General features: G+C 35.9%; 1 protein-coding gene across 11 annotated transcripts in view; it reads right to left on the bottom strand.

Annotated features, from left to right (window-relative positions):
• NSRP1 (nuclear speckle splicing regulatory protein 1) overlaps nucleotides 1–20,933 on the bottom strand; it is a 57,980-nt gene that overhangs the window by 19,337 nt on the left and 17,710 nt on the right. For all 11 annotated transcript variants that reach the window (XM_042255466.2, XM_042255471.2, XM_060395304.1 and 8 more), the window contains 4 exons: nucleotides 4,466–4,522; nucleotides 2,407–2,535; nucleotides 1,341–1,548; nucleotides 376–484 (listed from right to left, as the gene is read on the bottom strand). In XM_042255466.2, the coding sequence (XP_042111400.1) occupies nucleotides 376–484; nucleotides 1,341–1,548; nucleotides 2,407–2,535; nucleotides 4,466–4,522 (503 nt within the window). The remainder of the gene's footprint in view (nucleotides 1–375; nucleotides 485–1,340; nucleotides 1,549–2,406; nucleotides 2,536–4,465; nucleotides 4,523–20,933) is intronic.

The raw sequence follows: 20,933 nt of genomic DNA, 5'->3' as shown, positions 1-20,933 counted from the left end.
CTCTGGGTCATCCCCATGCACCAGCCCCAAGCATGCTGTATCCTGCATCAGACATAGACTGGCGATCTAATTCTTACATGATAGTATACATGTTAGAATGCCATTCTCCCAAATCATCCCACCCTCTCCCTCTCCCTCCGAGTCCAAAAGTCCGTTATACACATCTGTCTTTTTTCCTGTCTTGCATACAGGGTCATCATTGCCATCTTCCTAAATTCCATATATATGTGTTAGTATACTGTATTGGTGTTTTTCTTTCTGGCTTACTTCACTCTGTATAATCGGCTCCAGTTTCATCCATCTCATCAGAACTGATTCAAATGAATTCTTTTTTATGGCTGAGTAATACTAAATAGTCCATATACCACATCTCACCTGGCTTCACGAAAGCTGCATGTAGGTACTTCCTCTTCACCAACTGCTTGATTTAATAGGTGCCTATAAAATCCACTGAGATCTCTCTGCTTGGTTACATCCAAACGTGCTAACAGAATGAAAGCAAAAGTGAGAATATTTATATTCAACAAGGCAAAATGTAGTTCAGTTTTACAGGCACAGAGTATATAACATAGTGTATAAACTGGTCTTTAGATCTATATAGTCTGCAGGCCAAATCTGGCCTGTTGCCTTTTTTATCTATAGATTTCTACTGGAATGTAGCCCTGTTTATTTACTATCTCGTCCTGAGTGGTGCTCTAGATGAACACATAGCACATCCTGAGACCAAGTCTTACACATGTGGTTTCTGTCCATTTAAAATTGGTAAGCACTTGACAAATAAGCTGTTTATAATTACATTTTACTTTGATCATAAGAAACGACCATGAGTAGAAAGTACTGCAGTAAAGCATTAAGATATTTTTTGGCCTCTGCACATCTTTGTTCTTTCTTGAATTAATGTTATTCTTTTTGTAAATGCCTCGTTAATGTTCTTTGCGTGATGTTAGTTTTCTCATCCCAGGAAAATATAACTAGGATTAAATCTCAGTTTATATTCCCTTTGACAAACGCTGTGCTGTTATGCCTTGTAATCGATGTTTTTACATTTGAATTCATTTTCTAAGGCAATGACTTGTGATGATTACAGTTTCAAGCAACAAAATGAGATATAATTAGAAAGTTGAACAGAAATAACAGCTACTAATAGTGCAACTGTGTTTTTACCTAAAATCTTCTATTTTATAATACTATATAACATCATATACCTTGTACTCTGTATTCACATACATAAATTATGACAACATTATAATAAAAAAGTTCAGTGACAGAACAAATGGCTACCACAGGGCAGAATTCTCTTATTTCTATCTCCTTCTACCCTTCTCCCTCTTTCATTTCACCTTCGAGCGCAGCGGCTCTTCTTTCCCTTTCTTCCTCTTCAGCTCTCTCTTGCAGTTTTTTCTTATAAGCAGATGTTACGAATGCCTCTTTATCATCAAATTCTCCCTTTTCCATTTCTCGTTCTCTCTGTATTTTCTTTTCCATTCTTTTTTCTTGTTCCTTTTTTCTAATTTCAACTGCTTTCAGTAAGTTGTGGATGTACTTGGGCTAGGGGAAAAAATACGATTATTTAGGAGAGAGTCAAAGATAATGAACTGTTAATATTCTATTGTTACCATGAATTAAGATAAAAAGTCAAATTAACAGGATCAACTTCTCAAAATTCAATATAAATTTACTAGCAAGATTGAAAATAAAATTCATTTCAATAGAAATTTAAGTATAGACAGAATTATTCAAAACACCATTTAAAAAAAAATCTCAAACTAAATAGGTAATTTTCCCATTGTTTTTCTCATCCTTTTTACAAAATGGTATTTTTTTACTTCTTCAGATATGTGAACAGGAAAGCTTTCCAACTAGTGTTTCACATTAGTTGAAATACAATTATTGAAAATAGTAGCTTTAATATAATTTTACACCACTACTTTTAGATAGTGTAAGATGTAAAGATCCTTAAAAACCAATCTGTGCTTTGTGAAAGAATAAGAGTGGTAGAAAATTTGAACTTATTTCATTCAATCTCCACACCTTTACATTTTCATCAAACTAAAAATCTGATCGTGATACAGATGGATGATTCAGTTATCAGCTAGGAAGCAATAAAAAATTATAAAACAGAAACATGAACAGGAGAAGCAATACAAAGACTTTCAAAAAATAATTTGAAAAAGTTTTAAAACAAAAAACAAAATTTATAAAATTGTTAGATAATTCTCTTGCTCCTGGTTATGATACTTTATATACAGCTTCCTAGATTCTAGAAAATCTACACTATCTGGAACTAGGGGCTCTTTATATATTTTATATACCTAAAATTTTTTGTCAGATCATTCTCATGGTGAAATAAGAGTAAGATACAAAATGCAGGTGAAAGTCAAAGAAAGTGTATTTTCAGCTACAAACCTTTCGGTCTTTTCCCAAAAGCAACTTGGGGTTACTTTCTTCCTTCTTTTTCTGCATTTCATCATAAATACTGTCATATTCATAAACAGTAGAATCTTCTGCAAGAGCCTTCTGAATTTCAAGTTTGGTCTTAAAAAAAAAAAAAATCGAACATATTTCAAAAATATGGGCCAACTAATAGATACCAGAAAAAGTCTTAAGTAGTTTTTTGGGGACAGGATCGTAAATCAGAAATATATCATAAAAATGTATCAATCACATTTTAAACTTAAAACACTTAGAATAGAGCCTTACACAGAGTAAGTGTTAATTAAACATTGTGCTGTGCTTAGTAGCTCAGTCGTGTCTGACCCTCTGCGACCCCGTGGATTACAGACCCGCAGGCTCCTCTGTCCATGGGATTCTCCAGGCAAGAATACCAGAGTGGGTTGCCATGCCCTCGTCCAGGATATTAAACATTATTTATTATTATCTATTCACTTAAAGATGAATGTGTGTTTAGTCCCTCAGTTGTGTCCAACTCTTCGCGAGCCCATGGACTATAGCCAGGCTCCTCTGTCCATGAGGTTTTCCAAGCAAGAATACTAGAGTGGATTGCCATTTCCTCCTCTAAGCGGTCTTCCTGACCCAGGGATCGAACCCGAGTCTCCTGTGCCTCCTGCATTGCAGGCGGATTCTTGACCTGATGAGCCATCAGGGAAGCCCCCAAATAAATAGTTATCCGCATCAAAAAGTCAAAAGGACTAGGGTATGACTTAGGAACATCAAACCTTAATTTTGAGATGCCTATATTATACTACATATCAAACTTTCATATCATTTTTAGTTGTGTTATCAAATAAAATGTTCAGGTTTCAAATGGCATGAAATACTTTTTTTAATAATCGAAAATTGCTTTATTTTTAGAGATGTCACCTCTAGAATTTAAGTAGTATATTCACTAAAGAAATTACTTTGGAATACAAGCAGTTTTAAGAATTTTTTGTCTGATATATTTTTCATTAAAAATAGTTTAATAATTGTAAGGAACTTTTTATTTATTTTCACTGAAGTATAACTGACATAGACTATGATTTGACATTTGTGAAATGATCACCAGAGTAAGTCTAGTTACCATCCGTCACCATACAAAGCTACCAGAAAAATAAAAAATACTTCCTCAAGTGACAAAAACTTTTTAGGATTTACTTTAACAATTTCCAAATTTGCATACAATGTCTATAGTCACTACAGACTGCAGTCACTATGCTGTATATTACGTCACCATGACTTTTTAAAAAAATAACTTGAATTTTGTACCTCTTGATCCCCTTCATCCATTTCACCAAGCTCCCCAATACACTTCCCCTCGAGCAACTATCAATTTCTTCTCTATGAGTTTTGTTTTGTTCAAATGTTTTGTTTTTTAAATTCCATGTATAAGTGAAATCATATGATATTTGTCTTTCTCTGACTTATTTCATTTAGCATGACAGCCTCAAGGTCCATCTATGTTACTGCAAATGGCAATATTTCGTTTTTTATGGCTGAGTAGTATTCGTGTGTGAGTGTGAGTGTGTGTGTACACTTCACATCTTCATTATCCATTCACTCATCAATGGACATTTAGGTAATTTCCATATTCTGGCCATTACAAATAACACTGTAATGAACACAGGGGTGTATGTATCTTTTCAAATTAGTATTTTCACTTTCTTTGGATACATGCACAGAAGTGGAATTGCTGCATCCTGGCAGCTCACACTAGCAGGAATTATTAAACCATGCAACCCACTGTCAGACTAAGTCATCTGAAAGCAGAAATGGGTTTAATCTGGAATACAGCAGTAAGGGACTAATTCTTCTCCCTTTTTCTCCCTTAAAATTTATACAAGAAACCTGAAATCTATGCAAATCAAGAAACATCTTACCCATTTTCAGAAAACAAGCATCAAGATAAAATTATTTAATACACACCTACTGTGTAGTCTCAGTTGCACAGATCCCAAAACTGATGCTTTAAATGTGAGCTGAAATAATTACTTCACCAAATACATTTAATTCACCCTTTCCACCTTACCTGTTTCATTGCTTGCTTCTTGGCAGCTTCCCTCTGAAGGCTTTCACTCACGGAGGTCTATAAAACAGGAAAATGATGTCATAGTTTAAACCAATTTAAAAGTTCTTTTCCAGTATTCTGATTGGCAACTAGTTCCTCACTTATGGTTAAAAATACAGTATTATGAATCAAGATTTTCAAGGTCTTCTCCCTTAGGAGACAAATGAATTTTTAAGTCATCAGGATATAAGAGAAAATAAATTAGTATGGGACATGAGGTAACATGGATTTTTAGTCCCAGCTTCAACACTGTTCAACTTCTATGGACTTCAATTTGCTTTGTGTGCATAAATTAATGTGTATGTGCTGAGTTGGGGAGGATTGGTACCTTCCAATACTAAAATGGTATAATTCCCCAAAACAAAATGCATATTATTTTAACATTCAACACCGAATATAGTATATCACACTCCTAGTACACGCTGACAGATTAGGGACTGCCAGAACTACTTGCCGTCATAACAATTTAATAAATATGTACCAAAAAGCCTACCATGACATTGTTCGAATTTCTGAAGATAGCAGAAAAACAAGAACAGTCGCTATGCTTGAGAGATAAATGGTCTGAAAGGAAAGAAAACTGAAGAGATAATTATAAATATGATAAGCAATATAATAAAGGAATTAAAAAAGGGGGCTGTGAGACTAAATGTCTGAGGAATCAAGAAAGACTTCCCAAAAGAGATAGGACATTAGACCTCAATCAAAAGGAATTTCAGAGAAGGCAAGAAAAGTACAGAAAGTAGTAACCACAGGGCAAAAGTAAAGACTTGCAGCTAAGAAAAGAAATATAATTAGAATACTTGGGAAAAACTGTTCGCCTAAAGTTTAAAGTTTTGTAAATATCCTAACCAACATGGAAATGTAACACAGGAAAGGGGTGCATTTTATGTTGTGCAAATTATATCTTAAAAAATACTCATGAACTTATTTTTAACTGAAAATATAATCCTCAGCTCTAGAACTACAGTTCTCTAGCCTACTGACATTTGCTGTTTTCAGCTGTAGAGTATCAATTGATGCATGCTTGTTTTCCATGGCAACAAACAGAATGAATGAACTTATTTCTAGTTTTCTATGACCATGCAGATGAATAAAACTAATACACAAAAGCCAGACAGTAATTACAGAACACTAATAAAATAAGTGTACAGGCACAGACCAAGTTTATTTTAGGTGACAGTAAACTGACTCCAATTAGAGGAAGAGAGATTGTTAACAAAAACATTAATAGTAACTAAAATCTATAGTGAAAGTGAAAGCTACTCTTTGTAACACCATAGACTGCAGCCCACCAGGCTCCTCTGTCCATGGAATTCTCCAGGCAAGATTATCAGAGTGGATTGGCATTCCCTTCCCCGGGTGGGGGGTCTTCCCGACCCAGGGATTGAAGCTGGGTCTCCTGCACTACAGGCAGATTCTTCACCATCTGAGCCACCAGGGAAGCCCTAACATCAGTAAGAGTCAGGTGCTAGTATGCTAAGTATATTACTTGTGTATTGTAAGTATTACTCATTTAAATCAAAGTTCCTGTTATGTGATAAGACACATTTTTCACTCATTAGAATATAACTTGTAAACATGAAAATATTAAATATTCTAGTAAGCATATCTCATGAAATTCTTTCCAATGCATTTTGTTTGTTGTTTTTCACAGCTTGCAGGACCTTTGTTCCCAAACCAGGGACGGAGCCTAGGCCTGGCTGTGAAAGTGCCAAGTCCTAATCATTGGACCAATGTCTCAGTCTAATTAGTGTATACTAAATTTATTTTTCTTAATCATTGAGTCAACAGTGTCCTCAGGACTGACTAGAAGAGTAAATCCCCAGATGCTGGACTTTTGGTATTATTTTTATTATGTTTTCCTACCTCTCTTCCAGTCACCATTCACCTGCTATTACTTTCAAACTGGTTGCTTCAACCCGAACTACTGAACTTGAAAAAAAAAAAAAAAACCACAAGGCTATTTTTAGATGTTTATATAATGTAGAATAAGCAGAAGGGAAAGGCCTCTCCAATCTAAAAAGGTAAGCACATTTTGAGACATCTCAAGAGACTTTGTTTTCATGTTTATAGCTGTTTGGAAAGATGAAATCTGACCTTTGAAAAAATCAGTTGCTATTACTTACAGGAGTGATAACATATGGAGAGAGTGATTTTACATATCTTATCCACCAACTTGTACCCCAGATTCCAAGAGCATCAGTGGATAAAGAAGTAACTGAAACTAAGCTGAAAAACTCAGGGAAGACTATCTTCTTTGGAAGTTCATTTCTGTTTTCTAGCTAAAAGAACTTAAAATGATTATTAATGGTGATGGCTAAAATGCCAACAACTTGTTTAAACAAAGATAACTTAAAAAAAACTGAAAACAGCAGCAATAAAACTTTTGTTTCAGTAATAGTGATTCTATATAAAAATCAGTACATGTCTTAAATAACATTTTAAAATCTCCTACATAACAAACATAAGAAACTCTGGTTCAAATTCATATTAGAGATGGTAAAATTAAATGCAGGATCAGTAAGACTTTATATTTTAAAGGTCAAGTCTTTCTAGGTTTTAAGAGATATTCTTAAATTACAATACTAATACAAATGTTAAGACAAATTTAGTCTGGTTTCCATGAGAAAGGATACGCAAGAGAAGATAAAAATGAAAAAGGTTCCCCTGCATAAGTCAGGGAAGGTTTCATTTTACTGAATTCAGCAAAAAAAGAAACTGATTTCATACATATGCCCTATGCATAAAATAAAACTAAGATATATAATAACTGCCAACATGTCAGCCTCTAAATTTAAGAGATCCTAAAGGAGGAAGTGCAGAATAATGGTCACAAGTGTAAGCTCAGGAATCTGACTTTCAAACTGTTCTCTCTTACTAGCTGTGTTATTTCAGGTATGTTACTCATCTACACAATGGTATCCACCTCACAAGGTGGTTTTGAGGATTAAATGAGATAATACGTAAACACTACTTTGCAAGTATCTGGCTTAAAGAAGAGCTCAATAAACATTAGCTATCATTACTACCATTATTATTACTATGCTCATATTTAAGAACAGTAGGCAAAAGAAATGCTTATATTTAAACAAATGAAAATTAAGTTATGTGAAAATAGTAGCTATAGGTTTTTTTCCCTTGGAGTATTACAATTAAACCAAGGCATTCACCAAAAAAGCATGTACACTATGTTCCACTTTATCAGTGTGTTTAATAAATATGAAATTGGAATTTACATGAAGTCGTAGTACAGTATGATTCAATTTGCAACAACTGAACTAGAAAAATATAGTCTGTTGAATATTTAAAAGGCACAAATATTTTCTTTTGTGTGTTAAGATTCCTTAGGTTTCATATTCAGGACACCAAAACACAGGAAAATGGAGGATGCATACGTTTGAATCCTTCACAAGCAATGGCAGCTGTGGCATAGTTAGAAATGGGCATTCTAGAACTGAAAGTGATTTTACTAGCAACTATAAATGAAAATACATTGCCCCAAAGCATGAGATTAGAAAGAACTCTTCTCTTTTTGCGGGAGTCCTCTGCTGTGGTGCTATAGTCAACACTGGATGATGGGAGATGGCAGCAAGGAACGACTGAATGAATGGACTTCTTTGCACCTTCAACAAAAGAATACTGGTTAAGTAACTCAACGGAAAGTTCTCTAGCTAGCCCATTAAAAACCTGCTTTCAACAATATTTAATGGTGTGGGGAAACTTTAAGGCTACACCCAGGTTAGTCCTTGTTCACTATTCAAGTTCAGTTCAGTCGCTCAGTCGTGTCCGACTCTTTGCGACCCCATGAATCGCAGCATGCCAGGCCTCCCTGTCCATCACCAACTCCCGGAGTTCACTCAGACTCACGTCCATCGAGTCAGTGATGCCAGCCAGCCATCTCATCCTCGGTTGTCCCCTTCTCCTCCTGCCCCCAATCCCTCCCAGCATCAGAGTCTTTTCCAATGAGTCAACTCTTCGCATGAGGTGGCCAAAGTACTGGAGTTTCAGCTTTAGCATCATTCCCTCCAAAGAAATCCCAGGGCTAATCTCCTTCAGAATGGACTGGTTCAAGAAGCCACCCAATAACCACCTCCCCTCATCTGATGGCCACACTGCTTCTTGTGTATTTCACCTTGACTCAAACCTTCCCACTAAGTCCTTTAGGAACCCCACATCCTCATCCTCTATGATGAATTTTTCTTTTACTTCCTTGACTAAAAACTGGCTTTTCTCTAAAGACATCTTTCTTTTGAAGCTGCTCACGGCTCACACACCCTGTACTTCAGATTAGGAAACTGTGTGTCCTCCTGATTCTAGTTTCGTCTACTGCAGGTAAAAATCCGTTTCTATGAAGCTCATAATATACGACTGTGCTATACTTAGCCCCCTCTTCTCTCAGTTTATGAACCCTATATTACTTGAGCTCAGTCTTCCTCTCTACTGAGGAACACCATGCCATCTCTCTGGCATGCCACCATCATCCCAGATAACCCATGCCACAAATACTGACATTGTTTTCCTCATCTCCAGTTATGTTTTAAAAGGTTTTTGAGTTTCCCTTTTAGTTGTATCATATCTGAGTGCAATTTACTGATGATTTCTTCTCTACTTCAGCCACCCTCTCTCATGGTCACTCTTGTCATTATCTTCCACTGACTCAGCTCTGAAACTATAAACTTGGGCAACCCACCTGATAACCACCACTACCCTTCTACCAAATTTCACTGAACATGAGATGTGCATTATTTCACATTTTAACACTGCTGACGTTGGATACAGCTTACGATCAGTGGCATCATCTAATTATTGTTGAACCAAAGGTATTCTTAATACCTTAGTCGATAATACTGCCTGCGTGTGTAAATATTGTTACCAGCGTCAAAACTTGTAGAATGAGCATCACTGAGTGTTCATGCTGTGATTCTTAAAATTATGCAATTTTGTAGAGATAATTTACTTTTGATTGCCACTTGGGGTTATTACTTCACCACCTCCAAATACCCTCCTTAAAACCATCAGGTTTGATGTCAGAGAATGATATAGTGTGGAAATACATAATCTGAGTGAAAAAGCGAGTCCAAAAGAGACTCTAGATTTGAAAAAGCTTTATAAATTCCTTAACCAACTAACTTCACTTATATTTTGCTTTTTATGTATGTTTAAGATTAACCTAAATTTAAAAATCTGTATCTAATTAAGACTAAAAGAACTCAATACTGTATCATGTACTAAATACACAATTAGAATTCTAAGTGACAACAAAGACTCATATTTGATACTGTTCTTTTAGGTAAACAATCTGTCTGCAATGCAGGAGACTTGGGTTTGATCCCTGGGCCAGGAAGATCCCCTGGAGAAAGGAATGGCTGCCCACTCCAGTATTCTTGCTGGGAAATCCCAGGGCAGAGGAGTCTCTCTGGCTACAGTCCATGGAGTCGTAAAGAGTTGGGCACAACTGAGCGACTAACACTTTCAAATAAAATAACAGTGCAACATACATGTTTTAGATTTGAAGAAATACAGTAGTTCTCTTGATCATTTATTTCCACTGTATCTTTTCTGTGATTTTATGGATAAAATAATTTCATTTTCTATTAGAATCTTTATAATAAATCGTCAACTATTCTTGCCAATAATCTTAACTCCTTTGCTATACTGCCTATCTTCTGCACTCATCTAACAAACCCAGTCCTGAATCAATCCAACCATGTATTGTCTATATTAGGCCTGCTGAGCACTTCTGGAAAATACAATTTCTTATTTTCTAATTGTAATTGGGCCCTAATACTACCTAGTCAAATTCTTCTTTTTCACTAGTCAAGACTATCTTCTTTCTCTACCAACTATATCCAGGCTCCTCTCTTTTTAAACCTCTTAGTCTTTTGTCAAGGCCCTGTACACACATTACAGATTACTGCCACCTTTCAAAACTACTATGAAAAATTGTTACGTACAAAAAATAACATCTGTGAATTCACTATCCAGCCTAAGAAATCCCTATATATTCTTCCCTGATCTCATCTCCTACTCTTTCTACTCTGAATTTTGTTTATAGTCTCCTTACTTTAGTTTTGCTATATACGGTAGGTGCTCAGGACATGCTACCTGAAAATATGCTGCTTTGACATTCTGATATTCTGAGTTAAAGACACTTGAGAAACAGCAGGTGCAAGGACACTCTGATCTTCCTTCTCCCTAAAGTAGGAAATAAAATTCACACGGGAAAGGTGCCTTCCCTGTACTAGGAGTTAGAAGCATTCTTATCACCAGAGATGGGGGAGTCAAAGTCAGGAGAAAGCTACACAAACAGATCTTGTTTGCCTAACTCTTTCTTTAGTCTGCTCCAAATTTTACTTCTCCACAATTGCTCCCTTTGTTAACCAACTATATAAGCGCTTAGTCTATTCACTTCTTTGGGTTTTATTTTTTCTTGTGAAGGCTCCAATATACATGGAAAAGAATTTCCTATTCTTTCCTCCTGCTAATCTATCTTACGTCAATCCCAGCTGGAGTCTCTGGTAGGGTAGAGGAATAGTTTACCTCCTCCACAGTTTACATCTCTAGATGATGTTGCTTTATTTTACAGATTATGAACTAGCATCCACTCCTCTGCTGATGATCATCTGGGTTTTCCCTTTCTGCAAACAAAAAAGCTATGAACCTCATTGTGTGTGTGTCCTGATATACATGTGCAACCATTCAGGAGCAGAACTGCTACACTGTAGATTATCTTCAATAAATAGTGATAAATTATTCTCTCAAGTAGTCTAAACAATTCACACTCCCATTTACAGTACATAAATTCCTACTATTCTATCCTTGGGAACATTTTATATTATGGAACATCTTATTCTTTAAGCAATTTTATGGATATAAAATGATTTTATTTTGCATTTACCTTATTAATGAGGCGGAACATCTTTTCATGTATTTATTAGTTAGCTAAAGTTTCCTTTGCTGTGAAAAACCTATTTATGTCTTTTGTACATTTTTCTGTTTGGGTTCTTTTGTTTTTCCTTAATGATTTGCTGGAGTTCTTGGTATAGTCTGGACAACAATCTTTTGTTTATATGGTTACAAACATCTTTCCTCTATGGCTTTATCTTTTCCCTTTTTGAGTGATATCTATGATGTTGGCATCTTTGAAGAGAAACATCAAAAAAAGAACTCCTACAACTCTCTCACAAAACCTAAAAACCTTAAGTGGGCCAGAACCCAAGCTCAATTCTCTCCTGTAAGAAAACAAAGATCCCTCTCCCCCTGACCCAAACAGCCACCTTAAGAATCCTGGCATCCCTTTAGAGCCAAAGCGGTCTACCCTTGTTGCCTCTATCCACATTCATTCCTCAACCCCAGCATAACCTGGCCTCTATCCCTACCACTCCAGTGAAACTGTTCTCTATAAAACCTCTGCTGTTAAGTCTAAACAATACTTCAGGCATTTATCTTATCTGACCTTAGAAATATCTGACATAGTTGATCCTGGCCTTGCTTTAAACTCTGTCCAGGGAGTTCCCTGGTGACCTAGTAGTTAGGATGCTGGGCTTTTGTTGCCGTGATCACTTCAATCCTTGGTTGAGGAAAACTGGGATTCTACAAGCCACGGAGCATGGCAACAAAGCAATGACCAGCACCCCCCGGCCCCCCTGCCCAACAATACAAAAGGATACATACATATTCAAGCATATATATCAAATATCAGAGTATATTTAAAAAGGAATGGGAGAGGGAATGAAGAGGAAAACTGATAAAGTAAGAGTCTTTGCAGGCTGATAATGTGAATGTGCCCTGAAATGAGAAGTATGGCTAACAATTCTGTTTCAAAAATGAATCTTACTACATGCATAATAGTTCTTTCCTTGTCAGAGATGTCACAGTTCCCGAAAGACAAACACACATGTGCACAAGCATACAGAGATAGAGAAGAAATGTCATAAAGTATGCTGTTCTGAAGTAAAAATATTATTTCATATGACAATTTCTCTGTGATGAAAAGCAAAAAGTGGGAGAAGCATAAAAGGAATATAAATAAAAGCGTAATTTTGGACTCCTCATAAGGAAAAGAATAGCTCTTTAATGTAAAGTACTTTAGTGTAAAGAAGCAAGGATTAAGTGGAAAAAAGAAACTCAAACATGATTCTCAATATCCTATGCTGCATCAGTCAAAAAGTTGTAGAAAAACATTTTGTAAGATTTAGTACTAATAAAAACATTTATTATAATAACATCTCTTCCAATTATTGCTTAATTTACCAATAAAAGGAAAACTACTATTCCACTTATTTCCCAAAGGAACATCATTAACCCTGTTGGTAATAACCAGCACATTCATAAACAATAGTTGAAGGTCTTGTAATCCTCCTCCTCACACAGGCCAAATTTTAATGAAATACACTTGGTAATGTATTTTTTTCAAAAGACAAGCAACAGTTTGGCACCTAATATATAATCATAATGACTGAGTCAGGTGTGCAGTATTCCCAGTACAGACTTTATTAGAGTTCCAGTTATACATACACAATCTCTTGACATTGAAGATGTAGTTCTTACAGATAAAACCCAAAGGCAGGAAATGAATCTTCTCCCAAATGCTGCTCCTTATCTTTAAAGTAGCCTCAAATTATTACTAAACTAATAAAGTAATTTTGTTTCAGAAAGTGATCTGATCTATTTTATTTTCAGTTTTTGATAAATCCAAGAATGAGATGGGGGATTATTGCTTTTTGTCTGACTACACACACTGAAACACAACAGGAAAATAAAGAAAAAACTTTTTTTTTAATGGTTTTATGGTGAAGCTAGAATAAGCAATATCAAAGTTTGTCCGTGAATGAGAAAGATGCATATGGTTTTAGAAAAACAGAAAGCTAATTCTGTTATTTAATAGCAAATGTAGAAGTAAAGCTTTTACCATTTCCTAATCAGAAATTGTCAGTTAAAAATGATGACTAAAAAGGGTGCAATGAGATTGTATAGAAATCAAATAAAACAATGCAAAAATATAATTATGGTTATTACTGCCTTTTTTATAAAAATTTTTTCTAATATAATGATTCCGAGTTAAAGGCCACAACCCAAAATGAAGATCAAGATTCCATTAAAAAGTCTTAAAAGCTACCAAATTCAACAGTCTACCACAAAGTGGCATGGAGACAGCACAAGAAACTTTCAGATGGCTAGTGATTAATGATGACAGCTATTGCACACAAAGAAGATATTATTTTTCTTGTAGCAATACAGCTACCATTTGGGCTTCCCAGGTGGTGCTAATGGTAAAGAACCCGCCTGCCAACACAAGAGACTCAAGAGACATGAGTTCAATCCCAGAATATCGGGCAGATCCACTCCAATATTTTTGCCTGGAGGATGCCACAGACAGAGAAGCCTAGAGGGCTACAGTTCACAGTGCCGCAGAGTCAATAACAACAAGCGACTGAGCATGCACTCACAGCTACTATTTATGATACTTCTATTCTGTGCATGCAATGTACTAGGCACTTAAGGTATTTTTGGTTCTTAAAATATTTAGATATTATAGAGTTTTTTTTTTTAATATGGAACTAAAACTAAGAGATTAAACAATTTGCTCAAGATCTCAGAGCTAGGAAAGCAATGCAAAGTTTCTGGTTTAAAGTGGCAGATTAATACATGCTGCAGCCTCCTCTTTCTCCAAACCCATGGAATGACAGTAAAGAAATCCATAATCATGCTAGAAAATAAGGAAGCATACTGTCAACAGACTGGAAACTTGAGGAAGACGGAAGACTAGAAACCAAAACTGCCCAGAGGCTGAATGCCAGAAAAGATGGGTATGGTTCCCAGGATACTACATGTTCTGATGTAAAGGATACAAAGAGCACAAGACAAAGACGAATTAATTGGCGTTTCTGAATTAGAAGCAGCAGTGCAGCTGACCCATGTTACATTCTACCTTTTTTGGAAAAGGCATATTAAAAGATTTCATTTCTGCCTTTAATTAAGAAAAGTGAACACATGACTGCTCAAAGTTTACAACACCAAGGATAAAGAGAAAAATCCTAACACCACCTGGGAAAGAAGCTGAGCATGATGATTACTTACAAAGAATTGGACTGAAACCAGGGCCCTCCACTTGGAAATAATGAGATAAAAGGAAAACAAAGTATTAAAGTTTGGAAGGAAAATAATTTTGAACTTGAAATTCTATATGTAGCCAAACTATCTTTCAAGAGTAAAGGTAAGATAAAGACATCTGTAGATCTTCAAGGATTTAAAGATTATCACCCACAGATACTCTCTAAAAGAATTACTCGAGAAAATACCACTGGAAATACAAAGAAGTAGGATGCAGAAATCAACAATGAATGAATGGCTAAAAAAAAAAAAAACCTACTAAAATCTCAGATGCAATCAACCTAGCAGAAAAAGAGAAAATAGGAGGGAAAAACTTGCTAAGGTTTTTGATTGAGAGAATGTGAATATTCTAATCACTATTAGAGTAATATAAGTTTAATTAATTACTGTGCTGAAATTTTAAGGGTAAACATTAAAACAACAGAATGTGAAACTCTTGGAGGTAAAATGGAACAGCCACCATCGCCACAGCAGCAAAACCTTAATCCAACAACCAGAAGGAAAAATAAGACATAAGTAAGACTAATAAGCGGAGAAGGCAATGGCACCCCACTCCAGTACTCTTGCCTGGAAAATCCCATGGGTGGAGGAGCCTGATAGGCTGCAGTCCATGGGGTCGCTAAGTCGGACATGACTGAGCAACTTCACTTTCACACATCGGAGAAGGAAATGGCAACCCACTCCAGTGTTCTTGCCTGGAGAATCCCAGGGACGGGGGAGCCTGGTGGGCTGCCGTCTATGGGGTCGCACAGAGTCAGACATGACTGAAGTGACTTAGCAGCAGCAAGACTAGTAAGAAAGCATGGTAAACAAGAAATACAAAATGACAAGAATAAGTCCAAACATCACAATCACTTATTTAAAAGACAAGGACAAAACACCGCTATATCCAAGAGATACAAACAAAAGTTAACAAGTAAATGAATGGATGAATTCAGAAAAGCTGAAAATAAAGAGATGATAAGAGACACAGCACAAATAGGCTAAAAAAAGGAAGAACAGAGCAATATTAATTTAAACAAATCTTAAGTCAAGGCAAAAATGGAACAACCCAAGAAGATACTAATGAATCTTTACAAAATTAACAGTTTTAAATGTATAAAATTTATTTAAAAAGAGAAACCAGCAAACTGTAACCATCGTGGTAAGCTACCATACCATCCTCAGAAAAATATCGAATAGATAACAAGTGAGAAAGGGTACAGACTTTAACAATATAGTTAAGTTTGGATAGGGAATGGAAACTCATTCTGGAGCCTGAGAGATGCAGCCTATAGTAAGTAATCAGTAGGGACTGGCAGAAACTATAGCTAACCAGAGTACATGCCCCACCTAAAGGTAGTCACACTTCAAAAAAATTAAAAAAGATTGTCATGACAGATGGCAACTTGCTTGTGTCTATTAAATAATTGAATGTATGACTATACACATGAATATGAATATATATTCATATATATGTTTATAAGTGTTTATTACAGTACAAGTATGTGCCATACTTTAAAGAAAATTTGAAATATACCTGGATCAGTCACAAAACTTGTATTAAGCCATGAAGAAAATGTCAAGCCATTACAAAAAGCAGAAGTCTCACATGGACCATGTTCACAGGCAAAATGCATTAGCATCAATAACAGCAAACAGAAAGGAAAAAACCAGATACCTGGAAATTACAATTCTAAATGATTCTTGCGTTAGAAAAGGAGAATCAAAATAAAAATTATAAGTTCCTTGTTAAAAAGTATACAACGAGGGTCAGCAAATAACAAAGCCTATGGCAAGCAAAGCAGGACTATGGAAAAATTTATAGCCATTAATAAATGTTTTAGGAAACAAAAGAGATGTTCCACTAATAAATGTAAGAAAGAATAGACAAAAACAAAGATTGTATGGAAATAACAGATAACAAAATAAACAAAATAGAACAAGATAACTGAAGGACCAATAATCAGAAAGTTAATTCTTGTAAAAGGTAGTATAATAGGCAAACTTTTGCCAGGTCTCATCAAGGAAAAAGAGAGAAAAATAGCAAATAAACAACATGGTGGGGGGTTGGGGAGACATAATTACAAGTTCAGAAGAGATTTTTGGTAAGTATTTTATTATTAAAATCTTCTACAAATATAATTTGAATTCCTAAAAAAATGAATGATTAATTTAGGAAAACAAAAATAACCAAAATTGGCTGAAAATGTAGAAATTGAAATAGATTAAAAAAGGAAGAAACTGAAATAAATAGTTAAGGACCAAATGCAAAATATTACTGTGTATTTTAAAATATTTTAAAGGAACATATTTTCTGTTAACTGTTCTAAAGCAAAGGCTATCCGATGTTTTAGTCTCAGGACAATTTTACACTCAAAATTATTAAGGACCCAAAGAACTTCTGTTTATGTGAGTTATACCTATTAATATTTACCATATTACAAAGTAAAACAGAGAATTTTAAATATCTATTAATTCATCGAAAAATAACAATAAACCCATTTCATATTCAAAACAGTCTTATGAAAAATAACTACTTTACAAAAGAATTTAGTAAGAAGAGTGGCAATGCTTTATTATCTTTGCAAGTCTAACTGAAGACTGTTGGGTTTTCTCATACTGCTGTCTTCAATTTGTTGCAATCCACATGTACTGCAATATCTGGGAAACTCCACTGCACATTAAAAAGAAAATGAGAGTGAAAAAAGGCAAATTAATGTCTTAGGATCGCTATGAAAATAGTTTTGACTTTGCAGACCTCATGAAAGGATCCTGAGAACACCCAGGGGTCTCCATATTACAACTGGAGAGCACTGTTATAGAAAAGAAAAAAAAAAAGATGGAGAGCTACACAAATATCAGATAAGAACAGAATAAGAAAACTGTAAGCCAGTGTGACTTTAACAGCAAATACTTACCTTATAACATACACAAAAATTAGCTCAAAACTGATCAAAGACCTAAACCGAAGAGTTAAGACTCTTGGGGGAAAAAACAGGGGAAAAGCTTCATACATTGGATCTGGCAATGATTTACTGGGTGTGACACCAAAAGCACAATGAAAGAAAATGTGATAAACTGGGCTTCATCAAAGTTCAAAATTCTGTGCATCAGACAAAAATCAACAGAGTGAGAAGGTAACCCAATGAACAGAAGAAAAAGTCATTTAGCTAATAACCAGAATACATTCCTACAACTTAACTTAATAATGGGCAGAAGGACCTCAACAGAGACTTCTCCAAAACAGATCTACACATGAGCAATAAGCACATGAAAGATGCTCCACATCATCAATTATTAGGGAAATGCAAACTAAAAGCACAATTATTAGGGAAATGCAAATCAAAAGCACAATTAGATATTACCTCACTACCATGAGAGTGAAATGAAGTGTTAGTCACTCAGTCTGTCTGACTCTTTCCGACCCCATGGACTGTAGCCCAGCAGGCTCCTCAGTCTATGCAATTTTCCAGGCAAGAATACTGGAATGGGTTGCCATTCCCTTCTCCAGGGGACCTTCCTGACCCAGGGATCACACCTGGGTCTCCTGCATTGCAAGTAGATTCTTTACCATATGAGCCACCAGGGAAGCCCAATCCCTGAGAATAGCTATTATTAAAAAAAAGAAAAGTCAATAGTAACTACTGAAAGTTTTGGAAAGGATGTGGAGAAACTGGAACCACTGTTCACTGCTGGCAGAAATGTAAAATGGTGCAGCCACTGTGGAAAACAATGTGGTACCTCAAAAATATAATTGCCATATGACCCAACAATTCCACTTGGGTATATACACAAAAGAACTAAAAGCAGGACTCAAAAGACACTTGGACACAAACATCATAGTAGCATTACTCACAACACTCAAAAGCTGGAAAAAACCCAAGTGTGCACGATAGATGAATGGATAAACAAAATGTGATACAGACACAAAACGGAATGCTATGCAGCCTTAAAAAGAAAGGAAATTCTGACATGCGTGAAACTTGAGGACATTATGCTAAGTGAAAAGTGAAGTGAAAGTTGCTCAGTCATATCCAACTCTTTGCGATCCCATGGGTCATACAGGCCATGGAATTCTCCAGGCCAGAATACTGGAGTGGGCAGCCATTCCCTTCTCCAGGGAATCTTCCTAACTTAGGGAACGGACCCAGGTCTCCCACATTGCAAGCTGATTCTTTACCAGTTCAGCTACAAAGGAAGCCCAAGAATACTGGAGTGGGTAGCCTATCCCTTCTTCAGGGGATCTTCCTGACCCAGGAATCGACCTGGGGTCTCCTGCATTGCAGGCAGATTCTTTACCAACTGAGCTATCAGGGAAGCCCATGCTAAGTCAAGTCGGTCATAAAAAGACAAATACTGTATGAGTCTTCTCCAACACCACAGTTCAAAAGCATTAATTCTTCAGTGCTCAGCTTTCCTCACAGTCCAACTATCACATCCATACATGACCACTGGAAAAGCCATAGCCTTGACTAGACGGACCTTTGCTGGCAAAGTAATGTCTCTGCTTTTTAATATGCTATCTAGGTTGGTCAGACCTTTCCTTCCAAGGAGTGTCTTTTAATTTCATGGCTGCAATCACCATCTGCAATGATTTTGGAGCCCAAAAAAATAAAGTCTGACACTGTTTCCATTGTTTCCCCATCTATTTCCCATGAAGTGATGGGACCGGATGCCATGATCTTCGTTTTCTGAATGTTGAGCTTTAAGCCAACTTTTTCACTCTCGTCTTTCACTTTCATCAAGAAGCTTTTTAGCTCCTCTTCACTTTCTGCCATAAGGGTGGTGTCATCTGCATATCTGAGGTTATTGATATTTCTCCCAGCAATTTTGATTCCAGCCTGTGCTTCTTCCAGCCCAGCATTTCTCATGATGTACTCTGCATAGAAGTTAAATAAGCAGGGTGACAATATACAGCCTTGATGTACTCCTTTTCCTATTTGGTACCAGTCTGTTGTTCCATGTCCAGTTCTAACTGTTGCTTCCTGACCTGCATATAGGTTTCTCAAGAGGAAGGTCAGGTAGGCTGGTATTCCCATCTCTTTCAGAACTTTCCCCAGTTCATTGTGATCCAGAGTCAAAGGCTTTGGCATACTCAATAAAGCAGAAATAGATGTTTTTCTGGAACTCTCTTGCTTTTTCCATGATCCAGTGATTTTGGCAATTTGATCTCTGGTTCCTCTGCCTTTTCTAAAACCAGCTTGAACATCTGGACGTTCATGGTTCAGAGAGTTACTGACCAACTTTCACTAATTTATTCTGCATCAACAAAGAACATGAAGATCTCATGGCTTACAACACAAAGGTTTATTTCTTGCTCATACTACATTGTCCACTATGAATGGCTATAGGTCCACACTGTCTTCATTCCAGGACTGAGACTGAAAGTACAGTCCCTATCTGCAACATGCTGCTCAGATGGCAGACAGGAAAAAAAGGAATGACTCAATCAGAGGACTCTCAAAAGCTTCTGCTCAGATATAGCTTATCACTTCCATTCACATTCTACACTGGTCAAAACAAGTCTCATGAATAAGCCAAGGGTCAGGAAGGATACTCTCCTGCAGGGAGAGTCATCTGATGGGAGGACTATAGAGATGGACCCAGTTAGAGAGGGCTACCCAATAATTGTAAACGTAACTTGGGGATGACCTATCTGCAGCAAAGGGCAACTCCCTGAAAAAAAGGTATTTACCATGAACCTAGAGCAAAAATAACTATTGCTATATATCAACAATAAATGCTTAGAAAATTAATAAATGTAATAATAAATTTAGAAGATCTCAATCAAACATATGAGCTATGAAGCCAATTAACTATGTTATCTTCTTAGACAAACTGCCTGTTTCTTCCACTGTGAAGATAATGAAAATCTATTTCATTGATTCTAAAGACAGATTTTTTCAGTTTAACCTCAGAAACTGATGACTTCTTGAAAGAACAGCTGTTTCCCAGGAAGCAATAATGTAGTATATGAAATTTTTTCATTGACACTTTCTGATAACATCAAGAAAGCATCAAAGTATCTTACACTTGATAAAATATGGTTAATACTTAGTGTTACTGTGATGATCACATGAACTAATTCATATAAAACAGAGCACTACTTAATATACAGCAAGCTCTCAATAAATATTAATTTTCTTATTCTTTGTCCTACTATATTTAATCAAATATATATATATATATCAACTCACTCCAGTATATATTTTGATTTTATATAATCAAAACAGATTATACTGCTAGAGCAACTGAAATAAAAAGGCAATGAAGCAGGATTAGAGAAAGAAAGAAAATGGAACAGAATAGTCAGGGATACAGACCCACAAAT

Source organism: Ovis aries, chromosome 11 (genome assembly GCF_016772045.2).
Source record: "Ovis aries strain OAR_USU_Benz2616 breed Rambouillet chromosome 11, ARS-UI_Ramb_v3.0, whole genome shotgun sequence".
NCBI classification, from domain to species: domain Eukaryota; kingdom Metazoa; phylum Chordata; class Mammalia; order Artiodactyla; family Bovidae; genus Ovis; species Ovis aries.
This window is presented reverse-complemented; position numbering and strand designations above follow the sequence as displayed.